Source organism: Anas acuta, chromosome 20, assembly GCF_963932015.1.
Source record: "Anas acuta chromosome 20, bAnaAcu1.1, whole genome shotgun sequence".
NCBI lineage: Eukaryota > Metazoa > Chordata > Aves > Anseriformes > Anatidae > Anas > Anas acuta.
Window position 1 is genome coordinate 8124783 of NC_088998.1, and position 14761 is coordinate 8139543.

Here is a 14761-nt window from a genome sequence, read left to right on the forward strand (position 1 = left end):
TTTTTTTTTAACTCCGCCAGCCACACAAGGCATCTGAAGCTAGACCCGTTTGTCTGAAACCCGCTCTCCTTGTCGTTCCCCAAGCCTCTCGTGTGGGATCTTCTCCATTTTTTTTTTTTTTTTTTTTTTTTTTTGGAAAAAATGCGTTTTAAGTGATTAAAACTGGACCTCGGAGCTGGCAAGGTGGCTCTCAGCCCGTGCTGAGCAAAGCACGTTTGGTGAACACGCAGCCAAGCACGTTTGCTGCGCCTAAACCCGAGCAGGGCGAGCGCTCCGACACCGCCGAGAGGGGCTGGGGGACCAAAGCTCAGCTCCCTGAGGGTGCCTTAAAAAAAATAAAATAAAATAAAAAAAGGACAATTTGGGTTCATCTCGATTTATGTCCTTCTAGGGGATTCCTGGCGCTCCTGGTGTCCCGTGGCTGTGCCGTGCTGGGTGGGAGCGCCGCGGGCACCGGTGCTGCGCGGTGCACTCGGGGCTCCTTTCGGTGCCAAAATGCTCCTTCTCCTCGATATTCCCCAAATCTTGCCCTTTTTATATTATTCTGCAAAGAAATTGGGTTGGGGTGCCCGCATCCCCAGGGTTTCTGGTTATGTGCCCCGTAACGAGGAGGACGCACGGGACGGAGATGGGGACTGACGGTGCCTGGCCAGGACACGGAGAGGGTCCTGGGGTGGGTGGCACCGCTGTGCCCTGCTCCGTGCCGAGCCCCCTCCCCAAAATTAGGCTGGGACAGCCTCGGGATGGCACCTCTGTGCCCCCCCCACCAGGGGATGGGGTCAGCCGTCCCCACAGCAGCACCCCAAACCTCGCAGTGCTGGAGGTGACCCACGAGGATGGGGCAGCTCGGGGCCAGCTGAGCCACCAAGGGGGGGGCATTGGGGCAAGCACCGTGCTCGGTTTGGCCCCCAAAATATGGGCACCCCCCCCCCCGGCACCGCAGGGGTTTCAGCACCCACGAGTGGCTCCCAGCCCTGCCAGCACCCAAGGGTGCCCCACGCTTGGTCCTTGCCTCATCCTTGTCCCCCCCCAGCTCCTTGTCCCTGGTGGCATCGTGCCCCCCCCCAGCCCGTGGTAAAGGTTTTTCTCCCCCATTCCCCGTCCCCCCCCCGGTTCTGTCTCTTTCTTTTCGCTCATTCTTTCTCTCGCTCTCTTTCTTTCCCTGCCAGGAATCCCAGTCCCAGATGAACCAATACTCCGTGGCTCTGCTATTTCCCTTTTATTCCCCCCCCCTCACACACAACCCCCCCCTCCCACCCCCTTCAACGGCGAGATGGGAAAAGAGTGAACTAAAAAAAAAAAAAAAGAAGAAAAAAAAAAAAAAAAGAAAAGAAAGAAAGAAAGAAAAAAAATCAAAGCTGCACATATTGGATCCAGATGTGCTCGCAGCCCTTTCCAGCAATTTAATTAAATTCCCCCAGACAGCCAGGAGGATTTCTTAATGATCAAATTTCCCTGGCTTTCCTCCTAAAATGCCCCTCTTTCTTCGGCTCGCCGCTGCTCTGTCTCCCTGATGGATCGCCAGCTCGCATTCTTCCCCCGCCGCCCCGCCAAGGCGCTGGGGAGGCCGGGGCTGATCCCGGCCGGGCACCGGCACGACGCCCACCATGACCCCACGGGGGGGTCTTTGGGGTCGCGGTCCCCCTCGTGTCCTGCTCGCCAGTGTCAGTTTTTTGTCCCAGTCCCATTTTGGGGTGAATTTTCTCAAAATGGGGAAATTTCGTCCGGGGGTGGTTGGGTCTGGGGGGTCTCCGGTGGTGCCGTGCGCACGGGGATGGTGGAGATGCCAAGGGGTTGGGGAGCCATGGAGGGTTTTGGGGGGGGGCATGGAGGGTTTGGGGGATCCATTGAGGGTTTTGGGGGGCATGGGGTGTTTTTGGGGGGATCCACGGAGGGTTTTGGGGATGGGGGCTGTAGAAAAGCGCCCAGGCAGGGTGGCCTCCTCGCCCCGTGTGCTTCATGCCGCGATCTGGAAGCGCCCTGCCAGAATGAAAGAAATCCCCGAATAAGATAAAATAAAATAAAATAAAATAAAATAAAATAAAATAAAATAAAATAATAAAATAAAATAAAATAAAATAAAATAAAATAAAATAAAATAATAAAATAAAATAAAATAAAGTAAAATAAAATAAAATAAATAAAAGTAAATAGGAAACTTGAGGCGGCTTCGGTTCGGGCCGGCTCTCCGGAGCTCCGTGCAGCTGGAAATTCCACCGGAATGACAATAACAATAAAAATAAATAATAAAAATAAATAATAATAATAAAAATAACAAAAACAGTAATAATAACAATAACAATAACAATAACAATAATAATAATAATAATAATAATGGCAGGGAGGGGGCACACACACCCTGTGTGCGCGTGCACGAGTGTGCGCGTGCATGGCCGGGCGTGCACGTGCACCGCATGCATATGCACGGAGGGGGGGGTGCGCGTGCACGTGCGCGCACCCCCTCTCACGTGAGCGGCCCCCCCCCCCCCCCCCCCCCGCCGTTCCCCACCTGCCGCGCGGCCTCTGCTGCCCCCTGGCGGGCGCGCGAACCAGGCCACGCCCCCTTCAGACCACGCCCATTCAGACCACGCCCCCTGTCTAAACCACGCCCCCTGACCACGTCCCTCCTTAGGCCACGCCCCCTCCCACCACGCCCCGCCCATCTCCACCCAAAGCCACGCCCCGCCCATGATGCCACGCCCCCTCCAGACCACGCCCCCTCCAGGCCACGCCCCCTCCGGGCTCAGCCGCCGGCTTCCGCTTCCGCTCCGGGCAGTGGCGGTGGCGGCGGGGGCAGGTGGGGGTGGTGAGGGGGGGGCTGCGGCACCGGGACCCCCCCACAGGGGCCTTGTGGGACTCCCGCGGGCCTCAGGGGGCGGCTGGGGACCCCTGGGGCCGTGCTCCGGGCTCTACCCTGGGGTTTAGGGAGGGTTTTGGGGGGGATTGGGGAGTTTTGGGGGGAGTTTGGGGGTTTTGGGGCTCGCCCCCCCCCGGTGAGGGGCCTGCAGGGCCCCGGGGCCCGGCCCTGTGTGTGGGGCCTGGGCCTGTGCGGGTGGGGCCGGCCCCGGGCCCGGCTCTGCCCTGAGCTGCCCGCAGGAGATAAGGGCGGGGGGTGTGGGGGGGCTGTGCTGCCCTTTGTGGCCTTTTATAAAGCTCTCAGGGGGCTGGGGGTGTTTTGGAGCTGTTCAATCACTCCAAACCCGCGTTTGTTTGGAAACAGGGGGAATCCCGTGGATTTCAGGCCCTGCTGGTGTCTGCCTGCCACAGTCCTGCGTGGGGCGAGGCGCCACTGCCATGCAGGGGCCCCCCCGGGCGGGAGCAGCATGCCCTTCCTGCACGGCTTCCGCAGGATCATCTTCGAGTACCAGCCCCTGGTGGACGAGATCCTGGGGCTGCTGGCGCTGCAGGACGCGGCGAGGCGGAGCGAGCTGGAGAGGTAACGGGATGGGGCTGGGAACGGAGCTGTCCCGGGGGGCTGCCGGTCCCTGGGACCTTTGGGAGTGTGGGGTTGGAGCAGCGCAAGAACAGGGCTGTGTGTGCTCCCCAGGAGCCTGCCTATGTCAATAAAACTGCACCAGGTTGCGGAACAAGAGGGCTTTTTCTTTCTTTTTGGTGCTGCTTTGACCTCTGCAAACCCATCTGAGCCGTGTGATGCTCAGGTGAGTGACCGTCTCTCTCTCTGCATCCCCAGCCCGGCCTGCCTGGGCAGCGACAGGAGCCAGCTCTCGGCTGTGAGGCGAGTTTTGGAGAGGGAGACCCACTCCCCCTTCTACCAGGAAGGCGTGAGCTATGCCCTGCTGAAAGTCACCGAGCTGGGGCTCGTCACCGCCGCGGAAATCCTCCTGGAGTTCGGCGCCGACCTCAGCTTCGAAGGTACGGCCGCTGGGAAAGGGGGGGGCCGTGCGGGGCTGCTCCCTTCTCCAAAAAACACGGCGTGTTTTTGCCCCCAGACCCCGTCACCTACTACACCCCGCTGCACATCGCGGTGCTCCGCAACCAGCCCGACGTGGTGGAGCTGCTGGTGCGCCATGGGGCGGACATCAACCGCAGAGACCGGGTACGGACCTGGCTGCCCGGGCACGGCTCCCCCCTCGTGTGTCACCTGCTGTTGGTGGCCTCCTGAGATGCTGCTTTAGGCCAAACAAACCCCTCCCTGCTGCGGTGGGTGGGAGGAGGTTGGTTTAACCCAGCTGTGGTCACTGGGATGCTGTGGAGGGGCTGTCGCTCTTGATTTTAGGGGGATGGGGTGAAATAAACGCTCTGATGTTGGCCGTGATGAAGCCCTAGCAGGGATTTTACAGAGGAGCTCACAAATAGGCGTTAATGCTCGTGTTTTTCCCCCTCGATCTCTGCAGATCCATGAGAGCAGTCCCCTTGATCTGGCCAGCGAGGAGCCCGAGCGGCTGTCGTGCCTCCAGAGGCTGCTTCAGCTGGGGGCTGACGTCAACGCAGCCGACAAAAACGGTGGGTGTGCCCCCCCGGGTGCTCCTGCAGGGAGCTGCTTCTGGGGTGAGCATTTCTAGGTGGAGCTCTTTTTTTTTTTTTTTATCTGTCTTCTCCCAGGAAAGACAGCTTTGCTGCACGCCCTGGCCAGCAGCGACGGCGTCCAGATCCACAACACCGAGAGCATCCGCCTGCTGCTGGAAGGAGGTGAGGAGAAGCTCCCCTCTGCACACAAAAAGCCCCTCCAGGCTGATTCTTTGTACAGCAGCGGGTGCTGCCCTCCCAACTCTTTTACATTCCTGGTTGAGCAAGAGTAAAGCCCGGCAGAGGCAGGGTTAGGGCTGTCCTGGTCTCTCTGGCTGTGTTTTTCCCAAAGGATGCTTCCCAGATAAACGTATCAGATACAGAAATCGTGCTCTCTGCTTCTTGCTTCTGGCAGGAGGTAGAATAGGATAAAGAGGAAAGTGTCTTTCTCAGAAATCACAGCCTGCAGCGTGGCTCCTCGTGGAGCACGTGTTGGGCTCCTCATACTGAGGAGACAACGATCTCATCCTGGTGTTTAAGTTCTGCCTGGGGCAGGCAGCGGGGAGGCCCTGGGAATTCTGTGGTCTCCTGGGCCCGTCCCTGGAAGGAGAAGGGAGCAGAGGAGGGTTTGGTGCTGGGTGCCCTCCGTTTCTCTGTGTTCCCAGTTCCATTCTCCGTGTCTCCCCCCAGGTGCAGACGTCAGGGCCACCACCAAGGACGGCGACACCGTCTTCACCTCCCTCATCTTCCTGCTGGGCGAGGGGGTGTGCAGCAGCACGGAGGAGGCGCGGGTGACAAATGGCTTCTGTTTTCGTGTCGCCCAGCTGCTGCTGGCCCACGGGGCCAACCCCAGCGAGTGCCCGGCCCCCGAATCCCTCACCCATCTCTGCCTCAGCAACTTCAAGCACCACTTCGCGCTCCTGCGCTTCCTCCTCGAGTCGGGTGCTGCCTACAACTGCTGCCTCCACGGCCCTGCCTGCTGGTCGGGCTTCCAGCTCGTCTTCGAGTGCCTCTGCTCTCACCTCAGTGTCTCCGAAGATGCCAGCTTCTACGCAGACCTCCTGCAGAAGGGTCAGACTCTGCTGGAGCTCATGATGGCCAGCTCGCAAGCCATCCGGCTGCCCAGCAACTTTGAGGTCAACACCAGCAGCTGTAGGTACCACGGGGACAAGGTCAGGACTCTCTTCTGCTCCCTGAAGCAGCTGGAGCACACCCCCCAGGCACTGAAACATCTCTGCAGGGTGTTTATCCGGCAGCGCCTTAAACCTTGGCCTGTAGATGTTAAAATCAAAGCTCTACCTCTTCCGGACAGGCTGAAGTGGTACCTGCTCATCGACCACGCTGCTGTGGGGCACGAGGACCTCTGAGCCTGGCTGGTGCCTCTCCACCTCCCCTCCCCACGCTCGTGGTGCCCGTGGCCAGCCAGCAGCTCGCTGCTCTGCACCGGGTCTCCCTGCAGCGAGGGGTGCTGCCCTCCCCGTGCCCACGGGGCCTCTCTGCTGTGTTTCAGGGCCGTGCTTCTCCGTGCGTGGTGCTGCACGCGCGTCCGTGGAGGCTCTGAGATGAACACCTGCTTATTTTGATTTAATTTTACACCAGGAGGAGCCCGGGGGATACTCCTGGGGCACCTTGTTGGGGAGGTTGGCCCTCTGCGGGTGACGAGGGCAGCTGGAAATCAGGGAGATGGACGCTGGGGAGAAAGGTTTGTGTGTGGGTGTTAGGTGAAGGGCGAGTGTGGCTGCACAGCTCCCCTCCTTCCAGCCCTGCTGGCTCTGCGGTGGGCAAAGCAGTGCCTTGGACGAGGGGCAGAGCTGTGAGACACCTCGGGGTGCCAAAAGAAGAGGAGTTGCCTGTCCCGGGGGCTGAGCAGCAGCACGGAGAGGTGCCAAGTGCAGCCAGACCCCCAGGGGAGCGCTGGCATCCAGTTCTGTGCCTCCTGCTCTGCTGTGATGGGGGCAGGCCCTGCCTTCTGCGCCCCGACGTGGTGCTTTCACCCAGAGGGGATGGAGGGAGCGGGGCTGGCAGCAGCAGCAGCCCGGCTGCTGAGCGCCCTCAGAGCTTTTGCCAAGAGCACTCGATCCTCTCAGCACAGGGGATGCGTCTTGGAGGCGCTGGGCTCCGAGACAAGTGGCTGTTTTTTGGTGTTGTGTGTGCAGGGAGGAGGATTGGGCAGCAAACTGCTCCGTGCCTTGCTCCTTCCTGTCCCTGGGCCTTTTACACGCTCCTCTTTCACGAGCTCCAGCGCCTCCTGCCCAGGAACAAAAAATTGCAGCAGAGCTCGGGGTTTTCTTGCCAAGCTGCTACAAAAAGCCCCGACCTTTAGAACTGGGCATGAAGGTCTCGTGTCCCAGCCTGCCGCAGCCGTCTGGCAGCTCCTGGGCATCCCTGTGAAGTCCAAAAGATGCCGTGGAGCTGAGCCTTGCCCTCAGAACAGATGCAGAAGAGGAAGGAAATCTCCTGTGGGCAGGTATTTACGGCAAGCAGAACTGGGATCTGCAGGGGCGTCTCCCCACGCTGCCCTCCTGGCAGCTCCTGTGCTTCGCCTTCTCCCACCCTGTGGAATCCGGGCTGTGCGTCCCGAGGAACTGATGTTCAAAAACAAAACAAAAAAATGTGAAATCCCTTGGAAAAGAGCGATTAAACAAGGCCTTTTTGTAACAGCAGCGAGGGGCTCGTTTCTTCTGCAGAGGGTTGGGGGTGGTGACGAGGGCTCCGCGTGGGACCTGCCTGCTCGTTTCACCTCTGTGCTGGGTGGGAGGAATTGCACGGGAGGAGGCTTGGCAGAAATGCTCTGGATGTGGCAGGGGAAGAGCTGGGAGCATTCAAAGCCGGGGGAGCAGTGCCAGGGTGTGGGGGGGCAGCTCAGAGCGGGTGCCCTGCTAACACTGAGTGCTCACTGGATGTCTCCTCAGGGTCACCGGGGCTGGTAAAAGTGTTCCAGGAGGTCAGGCAGGGCTTTGTCTGCGCTACCACATCTCTGGAGAACACGAGGGAGCCAGGATTACAGCTCCCTTCTCTTTTGCTGTGCACGTGGGAGGCCTGCTGATGGGTTAAAACCCACCTCACAGCCCCAGAAGCCGTAGCCCACTGCGAGGAAACACCGGGGGGTTCTCCCATTTGCTTTACCCAGCTTGTTGCTGAGTTAAACCCTCACTTCTGTGAGCAGCAGCGAGCTCGGGAGTGGGAAAAGGGGCAAACTCCCACGCGACTCCAAAAACTCCAAAAACTCCAGCCCGTCACAGCCACACCAAGCCCCTGGTGAAGCAGGGAGCACCCATGGGTGCCCAAGGAGCGAGCAGTGCTGGGCAGAGCCCCAGAGTGTGGCCTCAAACTACGGCGCTGCGCCTGACAAAGCCCACGTGCAGGAGTGCGACAGCAGGAGCGTGTATTTGGCAAGCACCTCTTTTTTTTTTTTTTTTTTTTTTTCCACAACCAGCAGCAACTTTGGAAGACAAAGCCCCCTCCTCGCCACCAGCCCCGGAGGAGAGGGAGTCGCGATGCCCCCCGGCCACCCCTCGGCGGTGAAGGCACACGGTCCTCGCCCGGCCCCGGCAGGACCTTCTGTCCTTGCCCTTGCTGCTCCGAGCTGGCCTTGGAGAGAGAGAGAGACCCCCCCTCCGGCCGCCGGGCAGCCTCATCTCATGGCGAAGGTGTAGACGTGGTAGATCTCATCGGGGAAGTTCTCCTGGCGTTCCTCGGCCAGGAGGTGCAGCCCGGCGCGGCGGATGATCTTGCGGACCACGTCCAGGTCCCTGCAGACGCTGCTGTCCACATCGTCCATGATCACGCCCTCCTGAGCCATGTTGTCCTTGATGACCACGATGCCGTTGGGCCGCAGCCCGGCGCGGCACCGCTTCAGGAAATCGGAGAGGTGGTTGTCCGTCAGGTGTCCTGGGGGGGGGAGCAGAGCAGAGAGGGGGGTTAGCGGGTGTGAGACCCCCTCCCCGGGCAGCATGATGGAGAAGGGGAGGCTGTTAGGATCCCTCCTGCTCCAAGCAGTCAAAATATTTGAGCTATTTTCAAGGGAGAGCTTGGGGGGGGGGTCCAACTTGCATCCCATGGGCTCAGTCCAACTCTGTCCCAAGGCCCTGGCCTTGAGGATTTGGGGAAAAAGACCCTACAGTGTGACACCCTCCATGGGGCAGATCCCAATCCCACCCCTCCCTGGTGCCCGTGGGGCTGGATGGGGAGAGGACAGGCCACGGAGCGCCCCTCACCGATGACCCACTGGATCCAGATGACATCGTAGGAGTTGGGCTCGGGGCTGAAGTCCTGGAGGCCGCAGCAGAAGTAGTTGCGCACCCGCCTGCCCTCCTCGCCCAGGTAGCTCTTGGCCTTGGTGAGGAAATCCTCCGTCACGTCCACCATGTCCACCGTCTTGAAGAGGGGCAGCAGCAGCCACTTGGTGATGCGGCCGATGCCCGCCCCGCAGTCCAGAGCTCGGGTCGTCCCCGTCCTGTTGGGACCATCCTGGGAACGAAAACCACGAGGAGCTGAGCTCCCTGGAGAGGCAACCGAGCAGGAGCAGCCCAGGGGGAAGAGCCCAGCTCCACGCCAGGAGAAGGAACGGGGCTTTGGGAGCACCTGGTCCCGTGTTACCTACCCGCAGGAAGCGCTGCAGGAATTTCCTGGAGCTGTTGATGTCGATGCTGGAGATGTGGCCGTAGCCCCCCAGCATGCCGTCCACCGTGGCGGGCACGTCCTTCCAGTACTTCTCCGCCTTGGAGTAGAACTCAAACTCGTCCTCCACCACCTCGCTCGACATGCTGGCCCAGCGGGGGACTCGCTGCTCTTCCAGGAGGGGAAAAAAACACGGGTCAGGAACAAAGAAGACCCCAGCGTGAAGCCCCCCAACCCAGGTAGGGCTCCTGGTGAGCCCCACAGTGGGACAGCACCACCACCATCCCCAGCTCGGTGTCACGGCTGTGGGATCAGCTCTCTGAGCGTCCCAATATGTGCCTGACACCCCTTTCCCTCCCGCCAGGGATGCTTCAAACCCTTAAATCTTCTAGGAACAACAAGCAGGAAGAAGGACCTCAATGCTGGAGAGTTTTGGAGACCCTCCCGGGTAGGGAGGGTCTCCAAAATACCCAACATACCCCAAAATACCCAATTTTATTTTATTTTTTTGAAGGCTGACCCACCTATTTCACCTCTTCTGCCTCCTCTCTTCCCATTTTAAGAGCATTCACAGATCAAAACCCCACTGGGAGGGGGCAGCCCCATTGCTCACCTCCAGGTCCAGCAGGAGTTGCTGGAAGTCCCTCCAAGGACCCCCCCGAGGGCCATAAATCTCAGCCATGCCCGTGAGCTAAGATATTTGCGATATAACAAAACCAGGCTCTAAATCAGCCCTACGAGCCATAAATCCCCCCGGACACCCCATAACTCACCCCCCAGGGGTCTGATTAACGCCGGGGGGGATTAGCAGCGAGATTTGAGGTGGCCCAAGGCTAAATTCAGCCCCTTCCAACACCTCCACAGACAGAAATACGAGGGGTTCGTGGTGTCAGAGCACCCCAAAACCTTCCCTGGGGGGGCTCAGGGTGGGTTTGGAGACCCCCAAGGACCTCACCTCACTCCTGGGGGGCCAGCTTGGCGCGGAGCCGCTCTGCGCTGGGCTCTAGGGGGAGAAAAAAACAGGTTTTTAGCCCCAAAATACTGCAGGTGGGGGGGGGGGGGAATCAACTGCGGCCCCGAGGAGGTGGAGGTGAGACCCCCCCCCCCAGACCCCATGGGGACCCTGTGGGCACCCCCTGGCCCCACAACCCCGTTTTGGGGGGGAATACCCAAATCTGGGGGGGGCAGCAGGCTGGGGAGGGGGCCTGGTTTTAGGCCTGGGGACCCCCCCCCGTTCCCTACACCCCCACCTCAGGGGTCTTTGGGGGGGGGGTCCCGGTAACCGGTGCTGGGGGTGCCCCCCCCCCCCACCCACTTGGGGGGCGCTGGGGGGGGTCCCTATGCTGGGGGAGGGGGCACAAACCAGAGGGGTTGTGGGGGGGGGGCTGGTGGGGCAGCGAGGCCTAAACGGACCCCCCCCCCCCCTCCCACCCCCCCCCAGCTCGCTGTGGCCCCGGTGTGTGCGGGGGGGGTCCCGGTGTGGGGCTCCCGGTGCTTCCCCTTCTCCCCCCCCCACCCCCCAACCCCGTACCCGCTCCCCCCGGTGCCCCCCCCCCTCCCTTCTCCAAAAATCCCCTCCGTTTCCCTCCCCCCCCCCTCACCGGGCGGCCACGGGCACCCACCGGGCGGCGGCGCTCCCCGTGACGTCACCGCGACGGGGGGGGGGGCTGGGGGGGGGGCGGGGCCTCCCCCCGTTACCGGCGGGGGGGGGTGGGGGGGGGGGAGCACCGGGCAACGGGGGGGGGAGGGGGGGGTATTAAGGGTGGGGGGCTCCGAACGGGGCTCTAAGGAAGGGGGGGGTCCGGTGGGGGCGGGGGGGGCACCGTGGTCCCGGTGCTGTCCCGTTCCCCCGAGCCGTGCCCCCCCCCGGCCGCGCGGTGCCGCTGTTGCCCCGCTGGAGGAGGAGCTGGGGGGGCTCCGGCGGGCAGCGGCTGCTGCTGGGGGGGGGGCATGGGAACGGGGGGTGGCCACACGCGGGGGGTGTGCGGGTGGCACTGCAACGGTTAAAAGACCCCCGCCTGTCACCCCCTGGCCTGTCACCCCCCAGCCCGTCACCCCTCAGTCTGTCACCCCTCATTCTGTCACCCCCCGTCTTGTCACCCCTCACTCTGTCACCCCCTGGCCTGTCACCCCGTCTTGTCACCCCTTGTCCTGTCACCCCTTGTCCTGTCACCCCTCATTCTGTCACCCCCCAGCCCGTCACCCCCTGGTCTGTCACCCCTCACCCTGTCACCCCCTGGTCTGTCACCCCCTATCCTGTCACCCCCGTCTTGTCACCCCCTATCCTGTCACCCCATGTCCTGTCACCCCCCAGTTTGTCACCCCCAGCCCGTCACCCCCCAGTCTGTCACCCCCTGTCTTGTCACCCCCCAGCCTGTCACCCCCCAGCCTGTCACCCCTTGGTCTGTTACCTCCCCTCTTGTCACCCCTCAGTCTTTCACCCCTCAGCCTGTCACCCACCAGCCTGTCACCCCTTGGCCTGTCACCCCCTGGTCTTCCACCCCTCACTCTGTCACCCCTCAGTCTGTCACCCCCCAGCCCGTCACCCCCCATCCTGTCACCCCCTGTCCTGTCACCCCTCACTCTGTCACCCCTCACTCTGTCACCCCCCAGCCTGTCACCCCTCAATCTGTCACCCCCATCCCGTCACCCCTCATCCCGTCACCCCTCATCCCGTCACCCCCCGTCCTGTCCCCCCTCATCCTCTCGCCCCTCATCCCGTCACCTCTCCCCACAAAGCCCACCTTCTCTCCCCACCATGCCCCAAACCCCCCCATTTTTGCCTCCCCTCGCCCCATCCCGCCGCTGCCCCCCTGCTGCCTCTGCACCCGTCCCACCCCCGACACCCCCCTTTGCTCCCACAACCTTAACACAGAGGCCGGTTGTGGAGCCTGGCCCAAAATTATGACAAAAACAAACAAAAAAACAAACAAAAAACAAACAGAAATAGAAATGGGCCAAACACCCCTAGGCACCCCTGGACACCCGGACCAGGACAAGGCCCCAGAGACACCACAGGGCCCCAGCACCCAGTCTGAATAATGGGAAATTGCCCCCAAATTGCTGCCCCCAAAACCCCGAGGGCTGTGGAGACCCCCGAGGGCAGGAGGGGGGCGGTGGGGGCTTCGCCTCTCTGAATGTGGAAGGTTCCAGAAGGCAGCAGCTTGCCCTCCTCACCCAGCGCTGGCTGTGCCAGGCCAACGGCCCTCGCGATTGTACCCAACAGAAGGAAAAAGCTATGCACAGAGTTGCGTTTTTTTATTTATTTATTTAATGGAAATCCCCTATTTCACAGCAAACCCCAAATATCCCCTCCCCAGCCCAAGGCCCTGGCCCTGCGGCCCGTTTTGCCCTGCTCCCGGCTGGGTTGTGCAAAACCCAGTGACCCCCCGTGCCGGTGTCCCCCCGGTGCAGCCAGGGCTTTGTCCCCGCGTCCCCAAGAGCTGAAATGTGACTGGTTTAGGTGCCCCTGCCCTCACCGTGTGCATGCCTAGGGGCAGAGGTCATCGTCCCTTTGCTGTTTGTCTGGTGCCCGGCAGCTCTAAGTAGATAAAATCGATTTATTACATGAGAAGTGTAGTCTGTGCTATGTGCTATGTGCTATATGTTATACGTTATACACTATATAGTATATACTATATACTATATGTATACTATATACATGTATATACTATATACTATATATATACACACTATATATAGTATATATACTATACATAGTATATACATAGTATATATATAGTGTGTATATATATAGTATATATAGTATATATATAGTATATATACTATATATATACTATATATACTATATATATACACACTATATACTATATACATACCTATATATATACTATATAGGTATAGTGTATATATATATAGTATATATATAGGTATGTATATAGTATATACTATATTTTACTTGATACTGCCTTATACTATAAGCTATATACTATTTACTTTATACTATATGCTATATATTTTATATTATAAGCTATATATGAGATACTTTGTGCTATATGTTGTATACTATTTATATGTTATATACTAGATACCGGATAATAGATAACATAATGTATATATATAAACATATATATAAATATGTATATATGTATGTGTATATATATGTATATATGTGTATATTTATATATATGTTATATATATATAAATATATATTTATATAACATAATATATATATAAATTATCTCCATAGACCGTGTGTATAACATTATAATACCATGTATACGTCTGCATGTATATACATCTCCATAGGGCACTTGGACTTTGTATATCCATACAAACACTTATGGGTACATGCATATACATGGCTGTAGATGTACTGCATACACCGTGCCTACATCCAGATATTTTTATACACCAGATAATCAGATATACATGTAAGTATACGGGTACATGTATACATATGCACATATACACACAGAAACTATGTGTACATAGATAAAACTTTTTAATATGTATGCCTGGTGTGGTGGGGAGGGAGGGAGAAAGAGCAAGCGAGCAAGAGAGTGCGCGTAGGGTGCAGCAGCGCGTCTGATCAGCAGAGCCATGGTGAGCACTACGAGCATCCCTCGTGTCCCAGCTCGGGGACAGTGACACGGCCCCGGCACACGGTGAGGGGCAGAGGGGAGGGAGAGGCGGCGGCACGGAGGGAGAGAGGCGGGTGAAGGCGAACTGCTCCGAGTTACACCGCTCCCCGTTTGATTAATTGTACTCTCTGTTTGATAAATGTTACTCGTGAGTATAAAATATGCAAGGCACTTAGCAAGTTCACACTGTTTAAAGAACTCAACTAACCAAATTAAAATTCTATGCTAGGAGCCGAGCCGCTGCAGAGCGGCGTTGGGGAGGTGACGCTCGGGGAGCTGACCCCTGCCCGTGCCGGGGCCACCCTGCAGCCCGCGGGAAGGCGCCTGGATCCCCTGGGGCTTTGGTGAGGCTGTGGTGGGCTTCTCGTGCAGCCCCTGTGCTCTATGTGACGAAGCTGACCCCTGCCAGCACTCTGGGGCAGGGGCACGCTGCTGGTTTGGATGCAGGGCTCAATACTTCGCCCTAATTCCCAACCGTTTTGGGTGGCGGCAGCCAAGTGCTCAGAATCTCCCCAAAAAAATGTGTGGCTCTGGTGGGGCACCCAAACCCCCCCAAACTGGGGTTTTCTTCCACTTCTGAGCCCTGATGCAGCACATTTCCCCCCGTAACACCTCCACTGAGCCACGGCATCGTGGTACCCAGCAATGTGACACCTCCCTGCGTGCTCACACTGCTCTGTCCCCTTCCGAAACAGCACCCTGGGGTGAGCAGGAGCCCCCAGATGCCCCAGAGAGGGAAAGAGAGCAGCAGCCTCAGGCTTTGGCACGGGCTTTGCTCGTGCCCCCATGGGATGGAGTTTCCCTGTAGGTCCTGATGACTTTCGGGTCGCTCCATGGGTAAACCCTTCTGCAAGGCGCGACCCACGCAGTGCAGCCCCACCTGGGACAGAGCAAAGTGAAACGCGTTTTGCAAAGCCTCCCACCAATTTTGGGTGCTGCACGGGGGAGCCAGAGCGTGGCCCCGAGCACCCCGATGATGGGGGCTTGGCGGCAGCACCTTGTCAGCCTGTCCCTGCAGTCTGAGCAATGCTTTAGCACCCATTAACCCATGCGGCCGTAAATCCTTGCTC

General features: G+C 58.8%; 2 protein-coding genes across 4 annotated transcripts; one reads left to right on the top strand and one right to left on the bottom strand.

The window, feature by feature from the left end:
- Positions 1 to 2721: 2721 nt before the first annotated feature.
- On the top strand, positions 2722 to 6457 carry ASB6 (ankyrin repeat and SOCS box containing 6). Its single transcript, XM_068657393.1, has 7 exons — positions 2722 to 2797; positions 3221 to 3436; positions 3692 to 3873; positions 3951 to 4057; positions 4356 to 4464; positions 4564 to 4650; positions 5158 to 6457. The coding sequence occupies exons 2-7, from the start codon at positions 3324 to 3326 to the stop codon at positions 5832 to 5834; spliced, it is 1275 nt and encodes a 424-aa protein (XP_068513494.1). The 5' UTR covers positions 2722 to 2797; positions 3221 to 3323; the 3' UTR covers positions 5835 to 6457.
- A 1376-nt stretch (positions 6458 to 7833) lies between these two features.
- On the bottom strand, positions 7834 to 10755 carry NTMT1 (N-terminal Xaa-Pro-Lys N-methyltransferase 1). Of its 3 annotated transcripts, none has more exons than XM_068657396.1 (5): positions 10710 to 10755; positions 10043 to 10090; positions 9071 to 9253; positions 8685 to 8937; positions 7834 to 8358 (listed from the first exon to the last, which is right to left on the bottom strand). In XM_068657396.1, the coding sequence occupies exons 3-5, from the start codon at positions 9230 to 9232 to the stop codon at positions 8102 to 8104; spliced, it is 672 nt and encodes a 223-aa protein (XP_068513497.1). In that variant the 5' UTR covers positions 9233 to 9253; positions 10043 to 10090; positions 10710 to 10755; the 3' UTR covers positions 7834 to 8101. The 3 variants fall into 3 exon arrangements, with proteins under 3 accessions (XP_068513497.1, XP_068513496.1, XP_068513498.1); XM_068657395.1 differs by having other exon boundaries at positions 10689 to 10745; XM_068657397.1 differs by lacking the exon at positions 10710 to 10755 and having other exon boundaries at positions 9071 to 9258.
- Positions 10756 to 14761: the final 4006 nt, after the last annotated feature.